Here is a 12,236-nt window from a genome sequence, read left to right as displayed (position 1 = left end):
GACATCTATACAAATACTAACACATCTACAGAAATAGTTAATATAAACAATCACACATACACACCAGCACAATTACATAAGTATGTACATCCACATAGATGCATACATAAAAACAGACACAAACATAGACACAGACAGATACATAACGTCGACATACCAATCTAGATACATACACAGTCACATCCAACAGTTAAATACACATGCATAGATACAAATACAGACACATACATTCCCACATAGATACAAACACTTATATAAACACGCCTGTACAAATACATACACAAAAATAGAAACGTAAACAGATACATAAATAGGCATAGCAATAGATGTGGTCACTGACACATTATTAAAATAAGTATTAACTTTAAATATTACCTGATATCAGATAAATCAGTATTTTTAGAGAAAAATTTTATTTTAAATAGAAGGCGTACATAACGTTGTTACACTGAAAATTTTCTTTTCAAGAACAAAATGCAACTAAAGTAGGGTACTTCAGGGCTGCTGTTATTTAAAAGTTATATTAAATCATTGTGTGTGTGTGTGTGTGTAGAGTTTCGACGAGGATTTCTAAGGTATTGAGGTGTTCTCAAATTTAAACTCTAAACCACTAAAAGCAGAAGGTTCTAGTTTTTGTTGTGACCTCATGTCACTTAAAAACTTAAATCGTTCTTCCTTCTGTTTTCCTAATTTATAATCGACACCTTTTCATCACACCAGGACAAAAGAGCGTAGAGCTGAGGTGTCAGCTAAATCTAACACGATCACAGCAGAATAATAATAATAATAATAAAGGCTTAAATGAAATGCCATTTAACAAAATCAAAGAAGGATAAAATAACAGAAATGTGATGCAAACCAAATCAGAAACGACCATGGCAGAAAAAAAAGCCTAAATGAGATACTTTGAAATCTAATAGGATTACAGAAGAATGAAATAATACAGGTAATGTAACAAAATTAAAGTAGAATAAAAACAGTACATTTTTTTTTTTTTTTTTTTGCTTTTAACGCCTAATCATTTAAAAACGAAATGTTAAACATTTTAAAAAGAAACAAAAACGTTTTATCACTCAAGGGTTTCGGGCTACATGTATGGAAAGTGTACAAAGGTGACGCTACACCTACAGCGTTCACGTTCTTGCCACAAGTACACCACTAATCATGTTATCGTTCATTTGTTCAGCCTACACCTTTACAAGACACGCCTGTTCTTAAATCTAATCATAAAGCGCGTGATGGCGTTAACGAAACCTATAATCTACAGACAGAGTTATCTGCTTGATAAACGAAACTCCCCTCAGACTTTTAGTATCGGCATAATTTTAGATCATGAATATAATTCACAGTTTACCAAAACTGTTTGAATGTACAATTAAAATGGCGTCTAATTACTTGTATAACATTTCTTATCAGTCTTGTTAACTCCGAACTGGAAATATTACCTTCTGAAAGTACACCCCTTTCAAAAGCGCTTTTACGATAATTATTCACCACCACCACTTTGTTGTCAATGTAATGATACGTTAATTATATTCAACTTGGTGTTCTGCTATCCATTATTTGATATGTTTTTATACGACTTTTCTGATGGTTCTGGTGCTCTTTTTAACTTCCATCATTTTTATTAATCTCGATAAAATTACGAAGGAAATGAGCAAGTAGGTAAATCACGAACACATAAACCCTTCAGGGCTCAAGATCAAATAGTTGGTTCGCTTTTACAATATAGACTTAAAGCATTACATTGAAGGTTAAAATAACGTAGATGTCGCACTAATTTATTTCTGTGTATTGATTAACGCGAAGCTGCACAATGAGCTATTTATGCTCTCCTCACAGCTGGTATCGAAACTCGAATTTTAGCGTTATAAGTATTCAGGCTTATCGAGAGCCACCACAGTTTAATCTGGACGCTTATAACAATTTTAAGGTTAAACGTTTCAGTTTGTATGTCGACGTCCAACATAGCGGCTACTGCTGGTGTCTCAGCGGAAGGTGTGAGGGTTTATAACAACAGATACGAGGTTTCGATATCCACAGCTGGCACAGCACAAGCCCCTTGAGTAACATTACGCTTGCCAACAAACAAATAGGCCTAGCAAGTCTATGAGAAAAAATAATTAGGATATTTCCCACTAGGTGTCACTATCGATTCAATCAAGTTAATAATATTTTTCCCGGTTTTCAAAGAACATTTTGTTCCTAAATTAACTGTCTAACTATAAGTTTGTACACTGAAAATATTTAAACTTGTTATTATTTGTAAAGAGGGCCAATCTTGGAAGTGTACAACGATATTTAAAATAATTCAGTTAGTTATTTTCTTGTTATTGGCGTTTACGAGGTGTGTTATCAAAGGTAAAACTAAATATACTGAATAAAAAAAATAGTGAATGTTGATTATAATATGTTGTAATTGTAAATCAATTTAGGTATTGTAATATTTTTTAATATACTTTAGAGAAAACTCCATACTTTGAACTGCGAAATTTCAAGAAGTGACTATGACGAATAAATCAGTTCTGTTAATACAGGCAAATGCTGTTATTTGTTGTTTTGAATTAAGTACAAAGCTACACAATGGACTATCTGTTCTCTGCCCATCACGGGTATCAAAACCCACTTTTTAGCGTTGTAAGTCCACAGACATACCGCTAAGCCTCTGGGGTGCCAGGCAAATGTATATTGTTATTAGTTTTTCTTTTCCACCTATTCACCGTAGTTTGTTAACTGTTTTACTGAATATTTTTCAGCAGAAATGTAAACAAAATTTTATTATAATTTTCTACATAGCTCTGTCTTGATAATTATGTAGAATAATTAGAGCTTTGAGAATGTCTGCAGTTTTCTGGAAACCTACCAAAACCCAAACACGATCTGTACTTTAAAAAAGGATGACATCTTGAAATGAAATGCATGTTATAAAAACTTCAAAAACGTTGCTTTGTGTTTTTAGGCATGACTACTAAAATAGTGCATTTCATCACAAAGGGATTTTTTCCACCAAAACAGCGAAACGTCTAAAATGTAGACTCAAAAAACTGTTTGTAGCAATTTATTTAATAAAAGAAAGGCTTGACATGTGAACCGCTTGACTGAATAAACCAGTTATTGTATATCATTGATCAGTAATCACCATATGAACCTGAAGATAAACGAACCGAAGGGAAACAGAAGGGACAGACCCTGCTTCGTAAAAGTAATGATAACATATTTCGCTGAATATAAATCAGAGGTTGTAATTATCAGCAGTACTACGGTTACTTTTTATTAAATGGGAGCTCATGCTGTAGAACAAAATCGATTTTCTTGAAGTGTATTGTTCCAGTTATTTATGAAGTGTGTTTGTGAATTTGTTTGTCGTAATCTCGCCCAGAGTATATATCCCCTGTATGGCAGCTATAGTAGTAATTTGAACTTCATCTGTACATTGGGTCATTCGTGAATCCTGAGAGGACCTTTGAACCTTGCAACACAGCACGGGTATGTCCTGACACATTTAGTATATTTTGTAGACTAGACCTTGTCAGTAAGATTTGTTGTAAACTGAGATTCTTTTCTTTATTGCAAAGCAGAGACCCAGATGAAGATCTTCCCAGTGTCTATGACCAGACAATATGACGAGCTGATTTAAAACCCGATATCCACAGAAGTACAAATTCTTTATTAAACATTATCCCACACAATATCATATAAAATGTAAAGTTGAAGGATGATGTTGTAAGCTCAACAAAGTGCCTCTATTATATTTTCCAGATATCTTATTTTAGTCATCGACTAATTATTTCTAAAAAGTACAAAGGCTTACAGTGTTACTGACGTCTAGTATATTTACAAATTGTAGTTTATTATAATATTTATAGTGTTCTGAATTGTCTTTCACTCACTATTACAAACTTATATTTATGCATAATTTGAAGAACATGTACACTTCACCACTATATAAAACATAATTTGGTTCTTTCAGTTTGGTCTTTGCAGGGTTACTAAAAAGGGGTGGAACTCCCTGAAATCGATATAACTCCGTGCAAGTGAGTTCCCCGTTGGGACAGCGGTAAGTCTACGGACTTACAACGCTAAAATTAGCGGTTTGATTCCCCTTGGTGGATACAGAAGACAGCCCGATGTGGATTTGCTATAAGAAACACACAGAAACCATGCAAGTGTTGAATCGAGTGATAGGTAGGGGTCCATGTTTAAGTTTAGTACTTTTTTATTGCTGAATAAAAAGGTTAATGAGAAACTGATTTGACTAAAATGTACTGGAGCTATTTTCCACAGAGTAAAACATATAATCGATAGCACTTTACCTGGTTATCTCTAGTTAATTTAGGCTTACATTTTGCAATGCAGAAACATTTGCGGAAAAAATAACTATACAAGCACGATTTTTTCTTTGTTTTTTTTATGAATCTAGCCTAAAACTTGAAAACTGTGTTTGTTTATCTTTTAAAAACATCACTGCTGATAATTTTCTATGATTTATATTAAATATAATAAAATCTGACACAATGAAACAAAACTTGAATAAACTTTGTTGATAGACTATGTATGACTTGTACCTTCATTTTTACCTAGGTTAACTTTTGGAGGAGAAAATGTTATAGGTACTGAGTTAACAACAATTGTGAAATATTTCACTAGATAAATCTAGTTTCTATAAATAGGCTCATGCAAGTGAAGCCTTATGAATACCAGCCGATTATCCTTAGGCCAGTGCATTAGATCCGCGTGTGACGTATTCATGACATCATATCTGCACCCTGTGAGTGGAGAAAAGTAAAGTTATCCCTGATGGGAAACGGAAGCGAAACGGGTAAATCGTGAGTACTATTGCAAATCTACGTGCACACAGGATAAAAATTTCACTAAGTTGGAAGTTCCACATCGTGTAATAAATATGTTATTGCAGTATAATATAAATAAGTTTGTTTGTTTGTTTTTGAATTTCGCACAAAGCTACACGAGGGCTATCTGTGTTCGCCGTCCCGAATTTAGCAGTGTAAGACTAGAGGGAAGGCAACTAGTCATCACCACCCACCGCCAACTCTTGGGCTACTCTTTTACCAACGCATAGTGGGATTGACCGTCATATATAACGCCCCCACGGATAAAATAGTGAGCATGTTTAGCGCGACGGGGATGCGAACCCGCGACCCTCAGATTACGAGTCGCATGCCTTATCACGCTTGGCCATGCCGGGCCTCATATAAATAAGAGTTCTAATATAGTATAATTACATCTTTGAGAGATTTGTATTGAAAAATCAAATAACTAAATAAAAAAACTGAAAAACTAAATAAAAGATCGATGCTGAGGGGAGGAGGCAGATTCCCCTGTACTTCCCAACACCATCGTTAATTTAATTTTAAACTTATTTTACATTTGGCTTTAGTATATATTAAGAAAAGCTGTAGCCGGGACTGAATATATTGATATATTTTGTGACTTACCACAATTATATATTCCTACTGAAATTTTGTCTGATTTATTGCTATTTTTATCTTCATAGTTCGAGAGAAACTAGGAAAACTAAATATAGTAGCTCAAGCAATAATTTAGTGTAGCCATTCAATAAGATCATTTTAAATTTTGTCTACTTGTTTATGTGGTTGTTTTGTAATCGTTATTTTTAACGCGAAATCAACCAAGAACAATAGTTTCCAAATAAACGTCATCGATTATCTGAAGCTTTTCATTGATAGGATACTTAGTTTTGTTCTTTGTTTGCGACTTCTGAGCTTATTGGAAAGAACGGCAGTATTTATAACCAAACTTATTACCAATGACTTCTGATGAAACTAGTAATATGAAAAATCACAAAACAAAAATTATAATGATTAAAATGTATTCATTCATCGACTGAATACCTTTACTGTGAGCGATATAAGGTGTCTACTTTTATCAAAAGTTCATTAAGATGTGTCATATTCAAGGTTCGAAAAGTTTAGATTTATTTAATTGTAAATCCACACTCAATAAGCAAGCTAACAGTGTAAAATAATTTGCAATTAACGAAACTAATATGAAAAAAGAATGAAATACAAATTTACGCACACGTCAAATAGATAAAAACTACGTAATTTTTAATGCATTGTGATTTATTCACTGTTTCTACAAGATAGAAAAAATTGTCCATTTAATTTGTGTCTGAATAGCTTTTAAAAAACGGTAAAATGGTTGACAGCCCCTACCTTCAAATCACGTTCTCTGTACATCCAATGCGCAGATGTGTTCTGGTCACTCTGTACCGTCCCTGACTTTGAACAGGATACTATCTGCAAACTATTTCCGGTTGACCCTCCGCTTTCTACCGCCTCGTCTGACGACACCATCTTTCGGAAGCGCCCCTCGAGCCAGTTCATTTGGTGATTATTAGGGTTTGTGTCAAATGAAGATTGGTCCGACTCCTGACAGCGTACAACACCAGACTGATTTATACTAGGTGTACAACCCATGTTTATCAACAGAACCTACTTTCAGCTGTAAAAAGACTGAGACTGGCTTTGTTAGCTTTTGTCTTGGTTTCCAACTGCTGAAGTAAAAATACAGTAAAACAGATTCCTGCTGCCGGCAATCATCTTCCTTACAATTTACACTGATACGTGATGTGGGAAACACATAGAGTGAATATATTCTTGAGAATTTTCATCCAAAAAAATTAACCAAAAAACATGATATCAAATACCTTCCGAGTTTATGGTTACACTGTCTGCGTAAACAATAAGATATCTCTGGTTCCCTGAAGAAACACCACTAAACAAATAAATAATCTGAAAAAGAGAAAGAGATAGAAAAAAAGAGATTATAAGATTAGAAACACCGGGAAAACATATATTTTACCTTTTAAGGCAATACAGTTTTGCCATAACTCTTAGGAACTGGAGTTTGACCCAGAAAACGTATCTCAAAAACTATGGTTTTGTACAGCTTATACATCTTATTTGGTTACTTAGTTTTGATAAGTAAAAAGCATATATTACTTGAAGTAGACAAAAATACTAATAGAAAACCGAAAACGCAGTATATGTTAGACATACATATGAATGGTTCAACAAGTATAAAACACTCACCATAACCTACATGACATAATTTCTCCATCCTATAAAATACCGACCAACACTTGTGGAAGACATCTTTCGAACTACAGAACAAAAATCACGGGTGTGATGTCTTATGTTAATAGAATAAAATAATTCTATGCTCACTGCATGTAACTCAAACAAGTAGCTTACCTCCACGCGCGGTAAAAGCTCTCACAACAGTCTGGCTATTACTAGAAACTAGTTTGAGTGCACAAAGTACCTCGTTATCTCCAACGGCTCCCTCACAACCTTCCCCATTCGCTCAAAGCGCCACCGCACGGCTTATTTGCTAGATGTCAAACACTCACCCACGAGAACGCCAATTTTTGTAATCTCCAAGACGCAAGTACTGGTTTGCTAACAAAACATTAGTCTGTATATATCTTCATTATCTTGCGTTTTAGATTACAAATGAGGTGGCTATAGAATGAGCAAAGTTAGTAAGAAGTTTTGAATAGCATAACAATCACTGTTTTTGTGTCAACTTTAAACATTACAAACAAACTACTATCATTAAAACCTCCTATTTCGTAATACAAAATGAGTAATGGAAAATATAAAGGAAATATACCGTTAAGATCTGGCTAAACAATGCGTCACTAAGATGCAATACATGTTTTTTTCTCGTGTATTAAGATGTAGTATCTTCAAAGATTCATGCATATAATGTTTGGAAAAATATCATTATTGTATTTACTCATAGTAGAATATCATATTTTTGAATATTTGCGGATTTCTAAGTCTTTTGCAATGATGTCACACCTGTTTCATGTTTTTATAATTTTCTTTATAACTATGACATATCTGTCATCAACCTGTAATTATGAACCTGTTCTAAATGAACATTTGAATATTTTGTATGTATGTATATATGTATATGTGAATCATACATAGTTTCTTCTCATTTCGGATTTTTTTGTATATTTTAGTACCACGACCTTTGTACGGGTCTAACGTTCAATACAATGTTTAATTTTATCTGTTACAGCATTAGGTAAATTTATGATCCAGCAAATGATAACTGACACAGATAGATGAAGTCGGCGTTGAAGACAACCTATTGACAAAAGGAGCATTAATGTATGATTGAACTAATTTATCTACGTTAAGAACCTTTAAGTATGTCAAACCTTCTTCGATTTGTCTGCCTGTTGCAGATATTCACGCAAAGATACACAAGAATAAGTTGCACTAACTATCCCTAATTTTGGGCAGATGTTGGACATTTCTAACCCAACAGTATCTGTCATCAACCCCACCGTCCCGAAATGCGAAGTGCAATTTGACGACAAAGAGATGTGAACCATGGGCCTTTACATTCACACCCAAACTTATTTTTTCGAGAAATTTAGACAAAAAAAAATGAGTAAGCAGGGTTACAAAGAATTTTAACCCATAAATAAGAACATTTATATAACGACAATTATATCTTGAAATAATTTTAACTTATAAATAAAAGCATTTATAACGACAATTGTGTTCTAAAATAATTTGAACTTATAAATAAGAACATTTTTATAACGATAGTTATAGTCCAAATTAACAAATAATTTAACAACCAAAATAAAACTTGTAGTATCTTAAATGTGAAGGATGAAATTAATTATATATTTGAATATATTACAGATTAATCGTTAGAATAAATTTTATTAGTTGAATTAGAAAAATTTTGTTGAACGTCCAGGAGAGTTAACATCTTATTAGAAATGTTTATCCATACACAGAAAAATGTTCTTGAAACATGTACCTTCGTTTGTACTTTGATCGAGGTTCACTGGTTTATTAAAAGTTGTGTAAGTTTTGACTAAGCTATACAACTGTAAATGAGCTATCTGGACTCTGTTCACACGGGTATCGAAACTTAGTTTCCAGCGTGTAAGTCTGCAGACATATCGCTGTGCCACTTGGTGATAAAGTCTCCGGAAAGCGAACCTATGTGCTTTAAAACTATATATGTAAATATATTTCATGTTATATCATTAAGCTTGTTTCTTTAAAGCAAAGTCACATTGGGCTATTCTCTGTGCCCACTTCGGGAATCGAACCTCGGATTTTAGTGATGTAAATCCGTCATAACATGGAATATATTATTTAAAAGCCTTGAATTCAATTATTGGCTAATATGTAATTACTTACTTTGGCATGAATAGTGCATATAGTATTGCTATTTGTAAAGTTAATTTTTAAATCGAACAGCTGGACGTTGCCCAATAGTTAGCGTGTTCGGACTATGAATTCAAAGGTTCATGATTTGTTTCTGCTTACCACAATAAACGCTCTCTATATTTTATTTGCGCTATAATAGCAATAAATTAATTTTATTTTCCGATCACACAAGAGTATATCAACAGTGGACGATGGATACTATTGAAAATAACTGTCATTCCTCTAATGTATTAGTTGAAAAATAAGTACAGCTTTGTTTATATTTGCACTCAAATCTGAAACCACCAATAACTCTTAATTCTTCTAATGACAAACAACAAAAAAAAAGTATAAATCAATATAATGAACCTTGCAAAAATCGTTCATTGGTTTTTTAAAAATAATAATGAAGTGTTTGATACTATTAAATCACCCATAATTACAACTAACTCATCAGTATTTCTAAGACGTTATCACAATGAAAGAAACCCAGCAATTAGAACAATTAGAGTGCAAAGCTTTCTTTACTATAACTTCAAATAATGATTGGATTGCTTTGTTTTTTAAATTGTGAGATACTACCTTTTTAAATTCTATGTACTTTGCATATGGCGGAAATCTAATCTGATTATTATTGTGTTTCACAATATGAAAACGACTGTCGTCAAATTACTATCCACAGACTATAAGTTATTAATATAACTGTTCTCAAGCATAAAAATAAAACCTGTGAATAATAATTTTAATCAATGTATTTATCATTAAGTACGTTTATTTGATGTGTGCTGAAAATTCTTAAGTAAAATAAATCCGTAAAAGAAATAAAAAGTATTGAATATAAATGAATCAGATGTATGTCTGTAAGCTTATAACGTTAAAAAAATAGAGTTTGGAGACATGTTGTGGGCAGATCACAAAGAGTCCACTATCTAGATTCCTGCTTAACAACAAACAAACGTATCATGTGTTGAACTTTCACTTGGTAGTAATTATAACAATATTATTAATAGAAGTGGCTCGGTATGAAATATTAATTTTCTCTGTGCATGCAAAATTTCCTGGAATTGTATTTATAAACTAAAATTTTTCCCGTGTTGATCAAGTGTGTCAAAAGTTTGAGTGCATATTCACAGTAATTACTTTTTCAGTAAAATTACGTGACGAATACCATTACAATGAACATTACAATACAATATTAATAGAACGTATGTTAGTAACGACAAATAATATTATACACTTTTCATATGTGAACATATTTCTTTGGCTCAGAAAAATTTTCCAGATGTTTAGTTTTATTACTGAGAAATTCAGAAAAAAAATTCTACATTTTTGAATTTGTACGATTTGCAGGATTCTGTACCGTTGAATTCCCGATTATCGTTTGTTAACATAGTTTCGTTTTAGAAGATTCCCATGTGAAAGGATATAGCTATCTAGTTTGCTAGCTCACCTTAGCGCTTCAGAATGTTTAGTTTTATAGTTTAATTTAGCGGATTGTACCTTACACAGGTTGAAGAGTACGATACCTTAGTTGGACAACAAATCTTTAAGTCTTAGAAAACTTAAAGCTACAAGTGTACTGGGCAGTAGACCGACTTAATTATTCGATTACACTGAAAGTATATGACAGTGTATTTATGTAAAAAATAAGCTACAACAACTAGATTCCCCACACCTAAAGGTAGATAAAGGGAATACAATGTCCATCGTTGGTTTGGCTGGAATATGAAAATCGATATTGAGAATTAAAGTTCTCAGTCGTCATTGAAAGATAAGATAAAGAAACTTTCGTTCTGACTCGAAAATTAAATAGATAACAAACAAAAAATAATTTTTCGGAAAGAGACTTTATAAAGAAGTGAATTTATTAGTAAAAAAAAAGACTACATTTTCAAAAAATAATTGCTGTGAAATGAACTATCAATCATTCTTATGGGTGTCTGTGGTAATGGTTCTTTTACTTTATTATGATTTTGTTAGATTTGGATCAACCGTTTCTTGATCTAAATACCATTTTATAATTAAGCTTTAAATCATTATATAACAAGGTAAGGCTCCACGACGTCATTTTTAATCACTTTTCACAACTTCAACAGCGTTGTTCAAACTGCCTACTAGAGATAAATTATTCTTAACGAAAAGGAAATAGCACTTAACGTACACTGTACGTTAGCATTAGAAGAATGTTTATCCCTAGTTTTCTCAGTGTACTGAATATGACGCAATATACCGGAACTTTATCACTGTTACTTTTCTTGCTTGTTTGCAAGCATATTAATTTTGCTTTCACAACTTCGAAATTTCATTTTAGTTGTATTATTTGATTAGTAATGTTTTTTTCCATTCAATATATTTGTAATTAATTTAGTATGTGTGACTTACAGATCGATAGCTACAGTCATCCTTGCGATCTTCGTCGAACTTTCTGAGATAAAATTCTAGTCTTCAGAGCTTGTCAAAAGTTAATATTAAATCTTATCAACGATTGTACGGAAGGCAGTCCGTAATCTAATGTGAGACGCGGAGAGCGTTAGGTTACATAAAACATGGCACGGCCAGGTGGGTTAAGGCGTGCGACTGGTAATCTGAGGATCGCGAGTTCGCATCCCCGTCGCGTCAAACATGCTCGCCCTTTTAGCCGTGGTGGTGTTATAATGTGACATCAATCCCAATATTCGTTGGTAAAAGAGTAGCCCAAGAGTTGACGGTGGGTGGTGATGACTCGCTGCCTTCCTCTAGTCTTACACTGCTAAATTAAGGACGGCTTTGCGCAAAATTCAAAAATACAAACATAAAACATGAATAGTACGAAAGATTTTAAGTCAGATAAAGCCTGAACACCTGAATAAGACACGAACATGATCAATATTTACAGTGAAATAGAATCGCGTTAGTGTAGTTAATAAAACCCCAAGTATTTTGTCTGTAAAGAAGAAACTCTTACGTCTACTAGATTTAAAAGCAACTTTGATAGAGTAAATCTCTATATTTGATAAAGTAAAT

General features: G+C 33.0%; 1 protein-coding gene across 11 annotated transcripts in view; it reads right to left on the bottom strand.

The window, feature by feature from the left end:
* Window positions 1-7,362, bottom strand: part of LOC143249250 (high affinity cAMP-specific and IBMX-insensitive 3',5'-cyclic phosphodiesterase 8A-like) — a 135,713-nt gene extending 128,351 nt beyond the window's left edge. For 2 of the 11 annotated variants that reach the window (XM_076498767.1, XM_076498770.1), the window contains exons 1-2: window positions 7,077-7,336; window positions 6,198-6,776 (exon numbers count right to left, since the gene is read on the bottom strand). In XM_076498767.1, the coding sequence (XP_076354882.1) occupies window positions 6,198-6,461 (264 nt within the window). In that variant the 5' untranslated portion in view covers window positions 6,462-6,776; window positions 7,077-7,336. Of the gene's footprint in view, window positions 1-6,197; window positions 6,777-7,076 lie in introns of those variants that run through there. The other 9 variants (XM_076498766.1, XM_076498772.1, XM_076498771.1 and 6 more) reach the window with 6 other exon arrangements.
* Between the last annotated feature and the right edge of the window lie 4,874 nt (window positions 7,363-12,236).

This window comes from Tachypleus tridentatus, chromosome 4 (genome assembly GCF_004210375.1).
Source record: "Tachypleus tridentatus isolate NWPU-2018 chromosome 4, ASM421037v1, whole genome shotgun sequence".
In the NCBI taxonomy this organism is placed as follows: domain Eukaryota; kingdom Metazoa; phylum Arthropoda; class Merostomata; order Xiphosura; family Limulidae; genus Tachypleus; species Tachypleus tridentatus.
Note: the sequence above shows the minus strand (reverse complement) of the source record. Positions and strands in the feature narration are given on the sequence as shown.